At 38.2% G+C, this 20,332-nt stretch overlaps 1 protein-coding gene across 3 annotated transcripts in view; it reads right to left on the bottom strand.

Moving 5' to 3' along the window:
- furinb (furin (paired basic amino acid cleaving enzyme) b) overlaps positions 1–20,332 on the bottom strand; it is a 131,645-nt gene that overhangs the window by 43,630 nt on the left and 67,683 nt on the right. For all 3 annotated transcript variants that reach the window (XM_067436906.1, XM_067436908.1, XM_067436907.1), the window contains exons 4-5: positions 14,775–14,870; positions 11,018–11,146 (exon numbers count right to left, since the gene is read on the bottom strand). In XM_067436906.1, the coding sequence (XP_067293007.1) occupies positions 11,018–11,146; positions 14,775–14,870 (225 nt within the window). The remainder of the gene's footprint in view (positions 1–11,017; positions 11,147–14,774; positions 14,871–20,332) is intronic.

Raw genomic sequence — 20,332 nt, 5'->3', positions numbered from 1 at the left:
GACTTCTGTGCACTGTGCACCTCGGCATGTGCTGACCCCTCTCTGTGATTTTACATGGCCTACCACTTCATGGCTGAGTTGCTGTTGTTTCCAATTCCTTCCACTTTTTTATAATACAACTAACAGTTGAGTGTAGAATATTTAGTAGTGAGGACATTTCATGAATGGACTTAATGCACCGGTGGCAGCCTATCACGGTAACACGCATAAATTCACTGAGCTCCTGAGAGCGACCCATTCTTAACAAATGTTTGTATAAGCGTCTGCATGCCTAGGGGCTTGATTTTATACACCTGTGGCCATGGAAGTGATTGGAACACCTGAATTCAGTGAGATTTGATCTGTCCCAATACTTTTGTCATTTGTCCCAATACTTTTTGTACTTTTGTACGTAATAATTAGGCTCAAAAAATTTTTTTTATCCAGATAAGTAATAGTTCAGGCGTTATTTACAGTAATTATATAGATTGTTGTTAAATTAAGAATTAAATAAATAAGCACAACAAATATAATTGTTACAATGAACATTTTAATAGGCCTTTAAAAGCAGGTCCTAAGCAAAGCACAATTCATTTTAGGATAATCTGACTTTTTAAAGTGTCAACCAGACTTAATGCCAAACTGAACATAATTACAACCAATAAGGTGTAATTAAACATTATCCAATATGTGACTAAAGGACAAAAATAAATAGAAACACTGCAACCCTTAAAACTAAATGAGTAGTATGATACAATAGTATTTGTGTCCTTCACATAGACTGTAAAAATGTAGATACCTCAGGATTCTTTTTATAAATTTGAGCTTAAATTGTATAAAGTAATCAAATGTACAAAAACACTGCATAATCTTAAGTGATTTAGTTAAGAGCAACGAGAGACTGTTTGATTAACATGAAGGCAGAAGCGTAATTAGCCAGCTTTCATTTTAAACAGAACTAGGTAACTTTTGCTCTCGGGGTCCCCCTACAGTTGGGAAAAAATATTGTCCTCTACTACTGTCGTAAACTCTGTCATCCTACATCAGGGGATGTGCGTGCATTTGTTGACATGACAACCATGATAGCCCTGAACTAGTGATTAGCGCGTCGTCTCATAACCCGCGGACCCCGTATGTCTATTTAATGGTCGCGGGTGCGGGGCGTACCCCAGTCTATTGGTTAACGTTTAACAGAATCTATGATGTGACGGGTCTCCTGTTACTATTGGTGTTGCCGACCGGTGGGTGTGGCCTAGACTCATCGGGAGAACGATGTGCACCTGGGCAGGCTCTTTGAGCAAATTATGTGCACCTGTTTCTTCCTCTATTTAAGTTGAGCCTTTGAGAGTCAACGGAAAGGGGCTTGAGGGACTCTGAGAGAGCTCCAGCTTGTGCAACACCGTCATGAGACCGTCCTGAGTTGGTTGCTCCCTTTTTCAGTTTTGTTATGATTTTGTTTATCTTCTTTTTGATATTACTTTGAATTTGGTTCTGTTTGACTTTCTCATCATTTGTTATTTTGCCTTGATTCAACATCTTATATTTTATTACTTATGTAAATAAACCTTATATGTTGCAAAACCTCACCAACCTACTATGTCCTCCACTTATTTGTCGCGGCTTTGAGCCGGTCGTGACAAATATGGGGGCTCGTCCAGCCAAACGACAGGGTTTTCTTTTAGTATGACATACAAATAGGCCTGTTTGTCTGTGTGAATTGATAAATGTTTATTTGGTTTGTTTGATTAGGTCGGTTTAAATTTGGTTTGTTTGTTGTAAGAAACAAATTTGGGAGTTAATTGCTCCAGTTTAATGTGATTTGATTTGGGAAAGGAGTTAATTTGTTTACATTTTTTTTGTATCACAAATTCGTTATATATTTATTTATTTTATTTTTTCAAAACTTTGGAGGTTTATAGTGGTTGGTTTGATGGTTTTGTTTTTGTTGATTGTTTTGTGGGAGTTTTTTTTCCAACTCAAGTATGGTAAGTATTGCTACTCTTTGTATATTTGAGGGAGATGTGGTTTTGGATTAGACTTTTCCCTAGATAGGTTTAGTGGAGTATCCTTAACCGGATGCTCCAATATTTTTTATTTTAGTTTGTTGTGTTTGTATGGTGAAAGCAGTTGGAGCATTTGTCTCGGGAACACATCCGTGTTTTGTAATGGTGACTCGTTAATCGGTTGCTATTGCAAACGCTGGTTTATAGTGTATAAAAACCCGCTGCAAGTAACTGTACGAAGATTAGGGATGAGTTTAGGTAGTTTCTAAATTTAGTTAGAGGGAATTGTTTGTCCAATTTCTCTCCCTCAATTTTTTTTTTTTTTAACTTAAGTAGCTGTATGTTGGTTGTTAAAATGGCCTCAAATGTGGAGGAATTTATTAGTGCTCCGTCTGAAGATTTGTTGAATGATTTTTCTAAAGATCAGCTAGTAGAACTTGCAACTCATTATAAAATTAATTTGTCAAGTCAGGACAAACGTCTGAAGGATAATCTTAAAACTACGATAAAGATGGAGTTACTTGAACGCAGAGTTTTAGAGTCTGAAATTTCGGAAGATGCGTCAACTTTTGATAATGTGACACCATCACCATCTCATTTAACTTTTGATCAACAAAAACAATTGTTATTAATTCAGGCTGAAATGAAGGAAAAAATGTTAGACGCACAAAATCACATTGAGTTACAGAAAATCAAATTACAACAACAGCAGTTTGATCTAGAACGTTATCGTTTGGATCTAATAAGAGATGGTAAACTTTCTTTAACTGGTGAACCCGTACCTGATTCAACTGCGTGCAAGTTTGATACCGTGAGTAATTTGAGGCTGATTCCTAAATTTGATGAAAAAGAGGTTGAGCGGTTCTTTGTTTTGTTTGAACGTGTTGCGGATGCACGAAATTGGCCAGATGAAGAGCGTACTCTTATGTTGCAGTCTGTTTTTACAGGCAGAGCCCAGGAAGCGTATTCTTCCCTTAGCGTAGAGGACGCTTCTGATTATACAGCGGTAAAAGCGGCAGTGTTGAGGGCTTACGAGCTGGTTCCAGAAGCTTACAGACAAAGATTTAGATCCTGGAAGAAAAGAGAAAAGCAGACATATGTTGAATTTGTACATGAGATCTCGGTTCATTTTAATCGTTGGTGTGTAGCTTCTGAGGTAAAAACACTTGACGATTTAAAAGAATTAATGATGCTTGAGCAATTCAAGAGTTCAGTTTCAGGTCGTATTGCGACTTACATCAACGAATGTAAACCTGACACCGCGTATGAGGCGGCCGTAATGGCTGATGAATTCTCTTTGACTCATAACACTGTTTTTGGTTACAGAGCCGCTGGAGAGAATTTTCAAAAAGAACCATGGCGAAAGTCCAGTGCATTTTCCAGGTTTGTGCCTGATTTACCCAGCACACAGTTGCACACTTCTTTTGAAGAAAAAGATAAAGTAAATATGTGTAATTATTGTCATGGATTTGGTCACTGGAAGAATGAATGTCCGTTATTGAAAGCAAAAGCTGATCATTCTAACGTGAAATCTAATTCTTTGTCTCCTATAAAGCCTGTTTTAGCGGTGACTGCTTCAACAATAAGCAGTATGCAGGAGAATTGCTCGCCGTGTGTTTCAGTGTTTACTCCATTTGTTACAGAAGGTTATGTTAGACTGGTAGATGGAAGGAAAAATGTACCAGTTAAAATTCTACGGGATACAGGATCCTCAGAAACATTTGTGCTAGAGTCTGTGTTGCCTTTTTCACCGAATTCTTATACTGGAAGTAATGTGTTGGTGAAGGGCATTGGCCTGAATGTTATGTCTGTCCCAATTCATAAAATGATTTTGCACTCTGAGTTGATTCAGGGCGAAGTGGAGGTGGCTGTCCGTTCCTGCTTGCCTGTGGAGGGAATACACGTAGTTCTAGGAAATGATCTGGCTGGTGATCGTGTTTGGAGAAATGATTCACCACATTTAGTGGTTACACCATGTCCAAACATCTTAAAATTAGATGGTGATGAAAGTTTGGCCTGTCATTTGAATCCGTTACCGTCTTGCGTGATCACCCGGTCTATGAGTAAAACACAGGTTGAGGGAAAAACTGAATCTGAAAAGATAAAATTAGAAATCCCTTCAATTTTGTCAGTGTCACGTAATGAATTGATCGAAAAACAAAAAGCTGACTCGACTCTTGTTGAATTATTTGACCGAGTTGTTTCTCAAGATGCAGTTGTGAATCTTTCATCTGGGTATTACCTAGATGAGGGATTGCTGGTTCGAAAATGGGTGCCTCAGGCAGAGTTTGCGATTGGTGATCCGATGGTGCAAATTGTAATTCCTCAGTGTCTTCGGCAACTAGTGTTACAGACCGCACATGACACTTTCGGCCACATGGGAGTGCGAAAGACGTACAAGTTACTTTTGAAGCGTTTCTTTTGGCCGAAATTGAAACGTGATGTGTCCAAATACATTAAGTCTTGTCACACATGTCAGCTTACTGGAAAACCAAATCAAACTTTGAAATCTGCTCCTCTTTATCCAATTCCAGCCATTAGTCAACCATTTGAGCATCTCATTATAGATTGTGTTGGGCCATTACCTAAGTCCAAGGCAGGTAGTGAGTATTTGCTTACAATCATGTGCCAAGTAACTAGATATCCGGCTGCATATCCGTTACGGTCTGTAACGGCAAAACTAGTCATAAAAGCACTGACACAATTTATTTCAGTCTTTGGAATACCAAAAATTATTCAATCTGATCAGGGAAGTAATTTCACCTCTAATTTGTTTGGTCAAGTTTTGAAACGGCTTAATATTCAACATAATCTCTCCAGTGCTTATCATGCCCAAAGTCAGGGAGCACTGGAGAGATTTCATCAAACACTGAAATCTTTGTTGAGATCGTACTGTGTTCAAATGAGTAAGGACTGGGAGACCGGTCTACCTTGGTTGATGATGGCAGCTCGGGAAGCTGCGCAAGAAAGTACTGGGTTCAGTCCAAATGACCTTGTTTTTGGTCATGATGTGCGAAGTCCTTTGGCTGTTTTATCTGCGGACTGGGAAAAGTCTGATCCGCCAAAAAATGTGTTGTCATATGTTAGTGATTTTCGTAGGCGAATTTATGAGGCGTGTCAGTTGGCAAAGTCCTCTCTGAAAAAATCTCAAGATCGAATGAAACAACTTTTTGATCGTCGAACTGAAGTGCGTTCGTTTCAACCTGGTGACCAGGTACTAGCGTTGTTGCCTGTTGTGGGATCGCCCTTTCAGGCTAAGTTCGTTGGACCATTTAGTGTGGCTAGTCAGATTTCTAGTCTGAATTATTTGATAAATACGCCAAATCGTAAAAAACGGACTAGAGTGTGTCACGTAAATCTTTTGAAACCATATTATGCTTTTAAAGATTGCGATGACCTTGCTTTAAATGAAGACCAAATTAGTGTGCCTGCTGGTATTAAACCGGTTTTGCTTACAGATTCTTCTGTTAGCAATGACCGTGATGAATTGGGATCAATTCCAACTCTGGTAGGTGGGGAAGATGAAATTGATCCGGGAGATTGTGTTTTACAAGGACGTCTTAAAAACTCAGAAGTACTAAGTTCTATGCATGATCGTCTTAATCATTTGACGGCGGTACAGCGTACTGATTTGATTGACTTGATTACAGAATATAGTACATTGTTTTCTGATACTCCTTCCTGTACAAATCTAATTGAGCACGACATTGATGTGGGAGATTCAAATCCAATTCGTCAGCGTTATTATCGAGTGTCTGCAAAAAAGAAAAAACATTTGGATGAAGAAATAGAGTATATGCTGAAAAATGACATCGCCGAACCTTCTTTTTCTAGTTGGGCTTCTCCATCTTTATTAGTGAATAAATCTGATGGGTCTTTTAGGTTTTGCACGGACTACCGAAAGCTAAATGCCATAACAAGGCCAGATTCTTTCCCATTGCCCCGAATTGAGGATTGTGTCGATCAAGTAGGGAATGCGAGATTTGTGAGCAAGTTTGATCTTCTAAAGGGTTATTGGCAGGTGCCTTTAACGGCAAGAGCTCGAGAGATATCTGCTTTCATTACGCCTTCAGGGTTATTTTCCTATAAGGTTATGAGCTTCGGATTGCGTAACGCTCCTGCAACGTTTCAGCGTTTAATGAATCGAGTTATATCTGGTTTGAGTGGCTGTGCTGTATATTTAGACGATGTTGTCGTTTTCAGTCAAACCTGGGAGGAACATTTGAGTCAAATTAGAGCACTGTTCGATCGCTTTATGATGGCTAATTTGACTGTTAATTTGTTGAAATGCGAATTTGCCAAAGCAACCGTGACCTATTTAGGGAAGGTGGTGGGACATGGACAAGTATGTCCTGTTCGTGCAAAGGTAGAGGCAATAGATAGATATCCTACTCCCACTACAAAGAAAGCGTTAATGCGATTTCTTGGAATGGTAGGATTTTATCGTTGTTTTTGCAGAAATTTTTCTACGGTGGCTGAGCCTTTGACTAGGTTGTTGCGGGGAGGAGTAGATTTTTGCTGGACCGAAATTTGTCAGCAAGCGTTTGAAAAGATAAAAATGCTCCTTACAGAGGCTCCCGTATTGGCTGCTCCGAGATTTGATAAAGCATTTAAATTACAAGTCGATGCCAGTAATGTGGGCACTGGTGCGGTTTTGTTACAAACGTCGGATAATGACATTGATCATCCGATCGGATTCTTCTCTAAAAAGTTTAATTTATATCAGCTTAATTATTCGGTGATTGAGAAGGAAGCGCTTGCTTTGATTTGGGCCTTACAGCACTTTGATGTATATGTTGGGTCATCGGAGGGACCTTTAGTGGTATATACGGATCACAATCCTTTAATTTTTTTGCACTCCTTACAAAACCCCAACCAAAGGCTGATGAGATGGTGTTTGTTTCTTCAGAGTTACTTATTGGACATACACCATATTAAAGGAAAAGAGAATGTAACTGCTGATGCCTTGTCTCGTGTTCACGTGGTTTGATTGTTGAAATATGTATTTCCTCTGACTTTGTCTCTCTGTTTCTTTCTTAAATGTGCGTCCTAGGAGCCAGGCTGCTGAAAGAGCGAGTTGACAGGATTGGGGAGATTTACAAGTCGGCCTTACGATTTCCACAGGAATATTTGAATTGTAGGATTTATTTTTGTTTTAAAATTGTGCTTTCTTCTTTTTAGGGGGGGTGTGTGACGGGTCTCCTGTTACTATTGGTGTTGCCGACCGGTGGGTGTGGCCTAGACTCATCGGGAGAACGATGTGCACCTGGGCAGGCTCTTTGAGCAAATTATGTGCACCTGTTTCTTCCTCTATTTAAGTTGAGCCTTTGAGAGTCAACGGAAAGGGGCTTGAGGGACTCTGAGAGAGCTCCAGCTTGTGCAACACCGTCATGAGACCGTCCTGAGTTGGTTGCTCCCTTTTTCAGTTTTGTTATGATTTTGTTTATCTTCTTTTTGATATTACTTTGAATTTGGTTCTGTTTGACTTTCTCATCATTTGTTCACCATAGATTTCTAGTTATTTTGCCTTGATTCAACATCTTATATTTTATTACTTATGTAAATAAACCTTATATGTTGCAAAACCTCACCAACCTACTATGTCCTCCACTTATTTGTCGCGGCTTTGAGCCGGTCGTGACAATGATACTTCAATTCAATGTTTGAGTGGTAGGTAATAACCATAGCAAGCATGACAGCCAATCAGCATCGGTCGGGCACGCCTCCTTCAGCTCACAACACTGGCCCAATGTTGATCCTCGTCCTGCCTTTAACCCCATCACTTTTTCGTTTCCTCTTATTGCTTTCCTCCAACAAAACCTTTGCTTTCTTATTTTTCCATGCTGCTTCGGACATGACTATAACATCCGACAACAAACAAATGATAGTTGGGCTCGCACATCCGAATGTAAAGAAGTGGGGGTGGTGGTGGAAGTGACGTATATGCCGTAAAGCAGTCAAATTTTTTAGTTCTTTTTGTTCTCGAGTTACTACCTGAAAGTTTAAAAGTACGATTAAAAACGTTACAGACCCCGTCAGGCTATGGCAGACGTGTCACTCAACCTATTGTAAGTCAATGTATCATCACAAGAGTCTTGAAAATATATTATGAAGGTTGAAAAGTTACCTAGTGCTGCTTTAACACCAAATGCACAATCAGTTAACCACTTAATGAGACACACTACAAGATAATCAGGGCAATTTCTCCCCTTCAAACAATCCTGGGTAAAGTCTCGATTATCTTAATAGTTCTACAGATTATCTATTATATCGGGGGTGTAGCGATACACTTGTGTTACAATTCGATACAAATTGCGATACTGAACTCACGCTACTATATGTATCGCAATATTCTAAGCCAAAATTGTTTTTTGTTTTGTTTTCTGTGTTTTCACTGTTATACGCTAGGGGGCGCTATTACACATCACATTACACACATTGATCTTTACACATGATCAAAACTCAGGCAAAGAAGAGGCAGAAAAAACCAATCTCATATGGAAGAAGATGCCTATGAAAAGTAATGCTATCATCAACATGAAACAGCAAATAAATCAAAACTGTCTAACGTTACTGAATGCAATGTCAACCCAGGACGAGCTATATGACTGTGCAAGTATTGGGGTGTTGATGGACTCGATCTACTCCATCTGTGTTTCATCATCATTCTGAATCCAATCTGCCTTTGCTCAAAATATAGCTTTTTTATGAAACTTACCCATATTTAAGTGTTGATAAAAAGGAATGCATAAAGCTAGAATAAAGCTATTCTTTTTCTTGTTTAAAAGCAGAGGCTTTGTTCTTTCTTTTGAAATATTGCATGTCTAGATATTCATACCACAAAATATTCTGGGGGTCATTCAATTTTTTAATAAAATATTATTATTATTATTATTATAAATAATACTATTATTACACACATATATTCCCCCACTGCATTCTTGTACATTATATTCAACATTATAGTAATTTAATGTAGTGTCATGTAGTGTAGTGTTAATGTCACTGACACTTGGATTTGGATTAGACCATTCAATTATTTATTTTTACGATGCTTTATGACATTTATTGGATTTTTTAAATGGACTTTAAATGGAGGGACAGAAATCTCTCAGATTTTGGATTTAAAATCTTTATTTGTGTTTGGAAGTTAAAGGAATGACATGAGTGCGAGTACATGACAGAATTATTTTTTTTGGAAGAATACCATATAAATACAAGTTGAGCCTCGGATAAAACAACTCTTTGTCGAAAATCATATAGATTTCATCAACAATATATCACGCATTTTTATTTTGCAATATAACGATTAACAATGTATCGTTACACCCCATTATCTTATCATATTTTCATATGGTGTGAGGTTTGTTAAGAGTGACTAAACCTGCTCGGAAGAACGTCACAATCTCAAATGAATATTTTTACAATCTGAAATCCTGTTTTGTGAGGGGAACCCCAAGGACAAAAGCAAGTACGCTCTGGAGATTATCAGTTGAAACGAAACAATACCCAATCAGCTGACGGAAGACTCATCTCCAGTTCCCACTGCAACATGTAAAATTACTTTAAAGCTGCAGTCCATAACTTTTTGCGCTATAGCGGTTAATAAACATGCGTCTTGCGGAAGAACATTGTACTACTTTTACTTTTCTCTGTTTATGTCTATGGAGAGTCACACAGGGACTGTGCTCCTCCGCAGCGGTTCCTACCAGACCAGTTTAAAATAGTCCCAATATAAACACTTATTATAGGTGTACCATAATGATGCAGGATAAGAAAATGTTGTACATTCTCATATGATTTTTGTAAAAATTGAACACAAAAAAAGTGACCAAAAGCAGCTTAAAAGTCACGTCTGATATGAGAGATTTTGAGAGATTTCTTGTGTTCACAGGCAGGACTCTGTTTTTTTTTTAATAGAATCTCTTCATGTGTGGTGTGCTTTCCTGGTCACATCACACCACCCCACAAACCAAAGGAACAAAACAGTTACATTTTTAGTTAGATTTCCTAAATGACTGTGTTTATGAAGATAATCGCAAAGACAGGCATTTTGACACATAACTGTGTATAATCTGCGTGCGTTCCAGGGGTGTATGCTGACTGCAAAGCTTAAAAGCATTGTTTCTTGAAACCGCGTATAACTCCACACTGGTGATAACATTACTGCAATGATGACATCAAGTTGCGATCGGTAGGTGAGATCGGCCTATTTTAGTGACTCCCGATGGAGTCATAGAGTGTGATTATCAGCCGATTCCGATCTGTGGCAGAGCATCCTTAGTTATAAGATGTGTGATTTAAGTTGTTATAATGTTATAAATTTAAAGCAGCAACTTCACAGTTTCTGGAAGTGCTGTCAGTCTAACAACACAACATGCCAACAACATGCTATTAATATCTCCAAGTTGCATTTCTTTAATTCATCTCCTTTAATCGCACCACAAAAAAGGCAGTTGACAAGATCATCAGTGCATGCTACAGAAAATGAACAGAGCATCTCTGCAAACACTATTCAACCCTATAACCCTGATATATGAAATTAATCTTTTTCAAATGAGAAAGAGATTTTTGCACGATTTTTTAAAATTAATTTTAAACATCAGACTTATTGATTGATCACAACAAAAATATATTTTTAATTACATTTACAATTGCCTTAAATAAAAAAAAAAAGTTTTCTTTTTTTAATAACAACAAAAATTATATAAATGCATTCATGTTTAAATGATTTGGCTCTAATAAACATTTGTAATTATTATCAATGTTGAAAACAGCTGTGCTGCTTAATATTTTTGTGGAAATTGTGATAATTGTTTTCAGGATTCTTTGATGAATAGAAAATTCAAATAGGATTTTTGAAAAAATCATAATTTATATACATTTAAAAATAAACATATTGTCACTTTTAGTCAATTTAACCAATTCCTTAAAAGAAATATTGACTTCAAACTTTTGAAATATATCAAGTATATATCAATCTTCAATGCTGTGCAAACCGTTTTCTTTACAGTTTATGAAAAATGATGGCTCACATAGTTTCTCGCTAGATCGGGGTGATCTTTCTCAATGCCGTCATCTAGAATGGTCACGACCACTCCTCTTCCCGTGAAGCCCTGAGCCCAGGCCTCCTTTACATTTAGGTCTCCATGACTGGGATTATCCTGCAAGGAAAAAGACTGTTAACCATTGGAAAGATTTTACATGTAAGTTCACTGAAGGTGGGCAAAACAAGACGAAGATTTTTTTGCAGTTCATCTTTTCCTCCTCAGCAAAGGCAAATGTTGGACTCGGTAAAGCTCCTGTGTGCGACACAGAGGAGCATGAGCCCTCCAAGCCATTTTGGGAGGAGGGGGAGTTAACTGAGTCTCACACAATTTGACCGAGACCTCCCAGTAGGGCAAAGCCCACCTGCAGGACTTGCGCACACACACTGATATTTTACCCTTGCCATTGAGAAAGGACCAGCCCCAGGAGCTAATGTAAATGAAAGATGACTGCTCACACAGTCGCACACTTTTCCCTCCCAGATGGCAGCCTGTCAGCTGGACGATCCCGACAAGGTGCAGAAACTCATTCCTTTTAACCCGACAGCTTTTCCCCCAGTGAAGTTCTCCTTCTCTCGCTCTATTTCATTTCCTCACACTTTGCTTTATGTTCAGTGCCATCTGTTAAAACGCCACAGCTGAATACTTCCTTCAGTGTGGAAAGACGAATAATATAAAACATAAATGTGGAAATTGGGTGCAGAAACACAATGAAGAACTTCAATTGGCACGTCTTTAGATAACAGCACCCTTTGCAACATTCTCTACCCAACAAAAAAACATGAAAATAAGCAGACAGATTAAAATTGCTCATCATTCTATATTGCTTCTTCAGAGTAAACAACTTAAAAAGCATTCATTCCCTTGTCAACAACGATACAATCTCTATTTTCTATTATAAAAGCACAAAGCGGCAGCGTTTCAGGTCATGTTTGACAGTAACACATACAGATGTGGCTTAAAAGAGGTTGTGAAGGAGCCGAAACTTTAACAGATTAGTATGCTAATGGAGAACGGCAGCTCTTGCGTTTGTGTTGTCATCCGTGACCTAGGATGCTCTTTGGTCGTTCGGTTCACGTATTAATATGTTTCAGACTTCGACTTGTGCTCTGAATACAGAACGGGGCTTTAAAAGGAGTAATGCAAACAAACATTTGAAGACACATAGACGTGAGCGGGCATTCATGCACACACCCACATGCAGTAATTTTGTTTAAGGTTTTTATATACTTATTGATATACTCATTCGGACTCTGTCATCACTTAATAAAATAATGTAAAAGTTTCTGTAAAGGCTAATGTGATGTTGCGTCTTCTCTGTCAGTGAACGTGACTGTCAATACATTAACTCAAATCATGCTTTTGGTGACTGCCTGTGTATGTGTGTGTGTAGGTCAAAGGACTAACCTGAATCACAAATATTGATTTATTCATGGCTTATTTATGCCACCATTTGATTTGACATTTGATTTGCAGATCATTTCACATCTGTTATGTATTTTAGAGTCAAGCTAAATATTCTGCAGGAAATAATGTTGGGAAAGACATGAGCCACTGTGACAGGATATAAAAACATTAGGCTACAAAACTATTGAATTGTATCTTCTTTTTATCCAAATAAATAAAGGACTGTGTATAAAACAGTAATACTGTAAAAAAAGTAGTGTTTTCCGATACATTTAAAGTTTTTTTTTTTTTTTTAAATCAGGTATTAAAATATGTGGCCCATGCTGGCAAACCAAGTCGGGATGTGCACAGGATCATTTCTAGCTACAGGCAAAACGAGTGAAAATTTTAGATTTTGGTCAGTTTTGAGGTTATGTCGTCTAGAAATCCCAAATAGTAATGAAACATCTAAAAATATATCTGTATTCGCACGTTTTCTGAGAGGAGTACCTTTCCCTTGTCCATCAAAAAGTATCGCAGAATCCCAATATACACAGAATTTCAAAATATCTCTTTTGGCGAGTATTCACCCAAACATTATCTGTTATGTCTTAAATGAACGTTTGGTTAACTGTAGGGGACAAACATCCGATGTGCAGCAATATTTTACATCCCTGCGGTGCAGTAGGTCTTAATATAAACTATGTTTCATTAATGTTAATCAAACAATTGTGGTATCATGGTAAAAAAGTTGAATATATATATAATATAATTGAATATATATATATATATATATAATATTTTTATAGATAAGGGTTTTAACTTGATGCGATCCAAAATTTGTGTTATTACCAGATATTTTTATGGCATGGTTGCTAGGTGATTTTGTTTTGAAACCTTCAAGTAAATCAGGCTGCATTTACACTAGTGCGTTCTAGTTTTAAAACAAATAACTTTACGGTTATGCCTGTCATCTAAACTGCTCCGGCATTTTTGATACCTTTTAAAACACTGCAGACCCAGTGGTTGCATTTCAGTGTAAATGGACCAAAACTGACACTTTTGAAAACAATGGCATGACTGCCTACATTATGCTACCGGAACATGAAAATAACAGACCAGGGCTTCGTTTACCAAAAGCACTGGATCATAGTTTCCCTGAAGCATTGTAACAATAGCCACCAACGGTCTATGTCGGTGGCTATTGTTACAATGCTTTAGGGAAACGCAGGTCTGAACTATTTCCGTGGTTGCGAGTCTTTTACTTTGACGCCACTGAGAATGCTAGAGCCTGAGCACACAGTGCATTATCTAATACATTATTGGATAGAACTGTTATACAAAGAAAGAAAAAAGTATATTAAAAAAGTATATGCATTTGTCATGTTTGCCAAATATAATCATATTTTGCTTGGTCCACTCAAAGTCGCGTTGGGTTTTCTCCTTAGTATAAAGGTTGAGATCCATCTATCACTGTTTTTCATGTTTGTAGAGTTAGTTTGTGGAGTAAATATATAGGCTATCACCTGTGTTTGACACTTTTTTTCAGTGCACACTTGCGTCACTGGTAGTTCCTTATATGCTGGTTTGACCTTATTAAGAGACTAGAGCTTATTAAGTTCCCCCAAAAGGCCTTCCTATTTCCCAGCTTCTGTGGTCCAAACCCGCCAAGAAAAAGAGAACTTCCGACATTTTTTCTAGGAACTATAAAAAAGTTCCTCTGGTGCGAAAACTCCTAAAATGTGAAGTTTTGGATACTATTCATTATAAATGTTCTATATTTGTTCATTAGGCATGTTCATATTATCTGAATGTATTCTTTGTTCATCACACTTGCTGTATGTGGTTAGAGGACTGTTTTCAAATTCTACTTAAATGCAGTCACTCCAGTGACAACAATCAGTTTACTTCAATGTATCTAGAAAACAGTGGAAGCCAAAAGGCTTCTTTTTTTTTTTAATCTCTTATGAACTCCTCGCCTGTTCTCGGCCTTGTTCGGGCCAGAAAAGTTGTTTCAGAGGCTGAGAAAGTTTTTACACCGTGATGAAAAATTCTGAAATACATTTCTGTCCTGGGAATAACACGCACTGATGTTTATTTTACAATAAGAGCAAAGACATTTATTAACCACAAAAAATGGGTCTATTTTGATGTCATGTCGTCTTGAGACTATAAGCACACATAATGTTTATATATTTCAAAACAGACATGGGGGATTTCATGTTCATGTACAAGAATCAGACGGAATGTAAAAGCTCAAAAATCAAAGGGAAGACGCCTTTCTGCTGTAGAAGCATTTTAGATCCAAAAGCTCAATGCTCAACCAAAAAATAAACATATACAGTAATTTTTCACATACCAGGTACCACTGCTGAGGGAATTTAGGATCTGTGGGTTCAATTCGAATGTCTCTCTTGCATCTTCGCTTGGAAATCTGCTGCTCTGCCCAAATCACCTGAAAATAACACACACACACACAAATTAGAGGCAGTATTTAAAATATTACACATCTACAGCCCAGGAGATCATGCTCTTCTCTATTTTCACCTTTAACTAAGGATGTACGTCCCTTCTGCACAGCTTGTCCTCACTCTAAAAATACCCACATTTCACACTCTCCCCCCCGCTGTTCTTCTATTGCATTTCACTTAGCTCTGAGTGAGCATGTGTGCACGTTCGTGTATATTCTTTTATGTGGCTGTCCCCACCCAAATAAATAAATAAATAAATAACATATTTTTTGATATATAACATCTATATCCTAGACAGCAATCCAGAGTTCAAGCTGCATTTATGGAAATTAGTTCTCAATATTTTTTCCTAAAAAAGATTGGTAATCACATATTCTTCTTCTAGTGTTTCTCAACAATCGATCTCAACAATGCCTCACATTTTGCTCAGATTTGCAGAAGCCAAATCTGCAAGGTCTAGTGAAAAGCCTCTATATAAACTCAAATATTTCTCATACAGTACAACCTATATCAAATGATCTGAGCAATACTATCCACTGTATACTAGGGGTGTAACGATACACTTGTGTCACGATTCGATTTGTATCTCAATACTGAACTCACGATACGATATGCATCCCGATATTTTAAGGCAAAATACTTTTTTTTTTTTGTACTTTTTTTATTATTATATATTATTATTTGTGTTTTTAATTATTAGGACCCACAAATATTTCCCCATTGCATTATTATACATCATATTCAACATTATGTATAATTGTTGTATGATTCTATGTAATAAGACTATTAATGTAAGAATATTCAGAAGACTTGAAGACTAAAGAATTGGGAAGAAGATTTGGATTAGACACTCAATTAGCTATTTTTACATGGCTTTATGACATTCTTTGCATCTTTTAAGTTTGAGAGGAATGGACTTTAAAATGGAGGGACAGAAATCCTTCAGGTTTCATAAAGAATATCTTAATTTGTGTTTGGAAGTTAAATAAAAAAACAACATGATGGTGAATACATGATGACAGAGTTTACATTTGTGGTAGCCTATATTTGTTCATTTGTGTTTGGGTGAATTATACACCTTATAAATAGGCAGACTACAGCAAGTTGACCCGTGGATAAAATAACTCTATATCGCAAATCATATCGTTTCAATCAACGATACATATCCTCGTATTTTATATTGCGATATATCGTTACACCCCTACTGTATACTAAGGATGGACTCATTTGTTGCTATTTTTTTCTCTAATAGAACTTTAGTTGAAACATCTGGGACAAAGACTTATATTGCTTAGAATTGCATTAAGTCTATTGAGTAATTAAAGAGCAACCCCTAAGCAATAAAAAATGTGCTCTGGGCAGTTTTATGTGATGAGATGAACATGACTAACACAGCACACAGCAACATTAGCATTCACACTAACTGAGAGGTATTAGCAGTGGAGTATGAAATCTAATCAGGGCCCAGAGACTTATGGAGGTATGAAGTGCACTCTGCAAAACAATTGTTTAAATGAGGTCCATGGGCCCTCCGCCTCATATACAGGATTCATTTTTTCTCTTTACAAGGGGATGACCAGAGAGCCCACAAATTAAATTGATTAACTCTTGCCTCGTTCTAATTTTTAAGTCAATTCTAGCAACTTCTCAGAAAAAAATCCAGCCGTTATGATATAAAAGCTTCCTTCTTGGAAACGACATCTGAACACTACTGTGGCGTTTCACCACACAGCATCGTTTACATAATTACATGTGTGCTTGGAGGTTGTAATTTATTGTCTTATTTCAGTGTCTGTGGGAAGAAAACAAACCATTTCTTGGTGGGTTGGTAGTGATTGACATATATTTTGATATATATCATATATACCCTGCTATTTTGCAAGTTCTCCCACTTGGAAATCATGGAGGGGTCTGAAATTGTCATCATAGGTGCATGTCCACTGTGAGAGATCTCAAAAAAAAATCCAGAAATCACAATATATGATTTTATAAACTATTTATTTGTATGATACAGCTGCAAATAAGTATTTGAACACCTGTCTATCAGCTAGAATTCTGACCCTCAAAGACCTGTTAGTCTGCCTTTAAAATGTCCACCTCCACTCCATTCATTATCCTAAATTAGATAAACCTGTTTGAGGTTGTTAGCTGCATAAAGACACCTGTCCACCCCATACAATCAGTAAGAATCCAACTACTAACATAGCCAAGACCAAAGAGATGTCCAAAGACACTACAGACTAAATTTTACAACTCCATAAGGCCGGAAAGGGCTACAGGGAAATTGCCAAGCAGCTTGGTGAAAAAAGGTTCATTGTTGAAGCAGTCATTAGAAAATGGAAGAAGCTAAACATGACTGTCAATCTCCCTCAGACTGGGGCTCCATGCAAGATCTCACCTCGTGGGGTCTCAATGATCCTAAGAAAGGTGAGAAATCAGCCCAGAACTACACGGGAGGATCTGGTCAATGACCTGAAGAGAGCTGGGACCACCGTTTTCCAAGGCTACTGTTGGAAATAAACTAAGACGTCATGGTTTGAAATCATGCATGGCACGGAAGATTCCCCTGCGTAAACCAGCACATGTCCAGGCCCGTCTTAAGTTTGCCAATGAGCATTTGGATGATCCAGAGGAGTCATGGGAGAAAGTCATGTGGTCAGATGAGACCAAAATATAACTTTTTGGTCATAATTCCACTAAACGTGTTTAGAGGAAGAAGAATGATGACTACCATCCCAAGAACACCATCCCTACTGTGAAGCATGGGGGTGGTAGCATCATGCTTTGGTGGTGTTTTTCTGCACATGGGACAGGGCAACTGCACCAGGGCTGCAGCTATCGATTCTTTTTGTAATCGATTAATCTACCACTTAATCTATCTATTAATCGATTAATTGGATAATAATTACTTTTTCTTTATTAAAGAGCAATAAGAGACAATAAGACGGGTATCTTAAAACTAACATCTAATTGGTTATCTTTTTAGAAAAATTAAGTTTTATTGCTGAAATTGCATACATTAATAACTGTGAAACTAAACAATTTTAATGCATAATTTTATTGCAATATTATATTAAATAAAAATCTATTTCAAATTACTTTAAAAAGGTAAAAACATAGTTCAATCTAAAACTAAACCTACAATAAATCTAAATAGTAGTAATGTCATGTTTAATTTTGCCTCAAGGATTTTTTTGATTCGATTAACTTGAGTTACTCGATTAATCGTTTCAGCCCTAGACTGCGCTGTATTAAGGAGAGGATGACTGGGGCCATGTATTGCAAGATTTTGGGGAACAACCTCCTTCCCTCAGTTATTCCCTCAGCATTGAAGATGGGTCGAGGCTGGGTCTTCCAACATGACAATGACCCGAAGCACACAGCCAGGATAACCAAGAAGTGGCTCTGTAAGAAGCATATCAAAGTTCTGCCGTGGCCTAGCCAGTCTCCAGACCTATACCCAATAGAGAATTTTTGGAGGAAGCTTAATGGAAGCTTTTATCATGAAAGCAGCAAATGTGGAGCAGGGCCAGGTCAAATTTCGAGGAAGAATGCATTTCCGGTTCCTTTCTAGTCTTGCTGCCCTTCGTTCAGCAGCAAACTTCTTAGAACACCAATTTGACTTTATGCGAGGGAATTAAATACCGGTTCGTGAGGGAGTAGATGTTCACGTATGTGCATTCAATTTCGTATAAATTCCCGTTGCTGGACGGAATGTGCTTACAAGCAGCAGCCTTCAGAAATCTGCTTTATTAGCATAAAATCATGCTGACCTCGGAATGCAGAGCAGGCGATGCATGTGTGAGCGTTGTACGTGTGAGGCTAAGAGGCTTGTGCCAAGATGAACCCTGGCAACAAGAACGTCTGACCCACTGCAACAGAAACGGGTCCAGAGCAGAACCCTGATGTTGTTAGCCTTGCATAAATAGAGGCTAGCACACAAGGGAGCAGTAATCCAGCTTGAATCTTCCCCTCTCTCGTTCTCTGCTGTCATGGATCAGTGTTAAGAGTCATCCGGTGTCTTTCGCTGGCATCTGGTGGGCAGGTGGGGTCTGGGAGGGCATCGGTATTAGCCGTGTAGTTGGATCTCCGGAGTGTGCACAGAGTTTTAACTAGCGGCTGAAGCTTCAGAGAGTGAAGATAAGAGGCTGGTCAACAGGAGATCTATGGAAGCCTGCAGCCAGCGGCCTAAATTTGCAGTCGCTTGGGACGCCTGTGCTGCTCTCAGATAACTTATCAGCACAGCCAGAGTCCTGCACTTCATTACTACCACACACACACACACACACACACACACACACAACAATCACATACACACCAATAATCACTGCCAGTCAATCTTCTGAGACTCTGGCCCAAATACTTTGTCACGGCATGCTAATGACTTCTCTCGTCTGGCCTCCTAGCCTCTCCTCTCCTCTCATCACTTTATTTCTCCTTTTCTTTTCATCTTATCTCCTTCCCTCTCCTCATCTGGTCTCCTCATTTATTCTCGTCCTCCCCTTCTATCCCCCCCCTCCTTCTTTCAATACTTCCTCTCCTCTCATCTGGCCTCTCATCCTCTCTCCTAACATCTAATCTGTTTTCCTTGCTTCTAATTTTTTTCTTCTAGTATCCATCTCTCTCATTTATTCCTGTTTAGTCTGTTCCTCTCTTGTTCCATTCCAGCATGTCTCCTCCAATCTTGTCGCCTATATTTTCATATCTTCCTTTCATCTCTTTTCCTCCAACTCTCTTCACATCTCCTGCCATTTCATCTCCAACCTTCCTGTCTTGCCTCATCTACTCCTCTCACCTCTACTCTAGTTTCCTTTTTATATATATCGAATCACTTCTGGTCTCTCCTTTTATTTTGTCTGGTTTTTGTCCCATCTCCTCCTGTCTTGCCTTCTATCTTTTCATATGCTCTCCATTCATCTACTCTCTTTTCCTCCATCTCGCTTCAAAATCTTGTCTCCAACCTACTTACCTTGTCCCAACTACTCTTCTCTCTATGTTTTTTGTCTCCTCTTTTTGTTCCTACTGTCTTGTCCCACCTCCTTTTATCTTGCTTTTTCTCTCCCTCTCTCATCCCATTTTATGTCCCCCTTCCTTCTCATTTTCATTTCTCACATCCATTTCTTCATCTCATTTCGTCCTATTTCGTCTGTGGACCTTTTCTCTAATCCTGTCCCCTCTTGTTCCCTTTCATCCCATCTTGTCTCCTAACATTTCATATCTTCCTTTTATCTCGTCTCTATTCCTCCACCTCCCTTCACATCTCTTCTTCTCTCATTTAATCTCCAAACCTTCCTGTTATCTCCCCTCTCATCTCCTGTTTTTTCTCTTCTTCTCTCTTCCTTTTTTCTCTTTTTAATTTCTTCTCATTTCCTTTTGTTTTCTCATCCCGTCCTTTCTTATCTTGTCTTTCCCCCTCCTATTTTCTCTTTTTTCCTCACCATTTTCT

The sequence above is a fragment of the Pseudorasbora parva genome, chromosome 25 (genome assembly GCF_024679245.1).
Source record: "Pseudorasbora parva isolate DD20220531a chromosome 25, ASM2467924v1, whole genome shotgun sequence".
Taxonomy (NCBI): Eukaryota; Metazoa; Chordata; class Actinopteri; order Cypriniformes; family Gobionidae; genus Pseudorasbora; species Pseudorasbora parva.
Note: the sequence above shows the minus strand (reverse complement) of the source record. Positions and strands in the feature narration are given on the sequence as shown.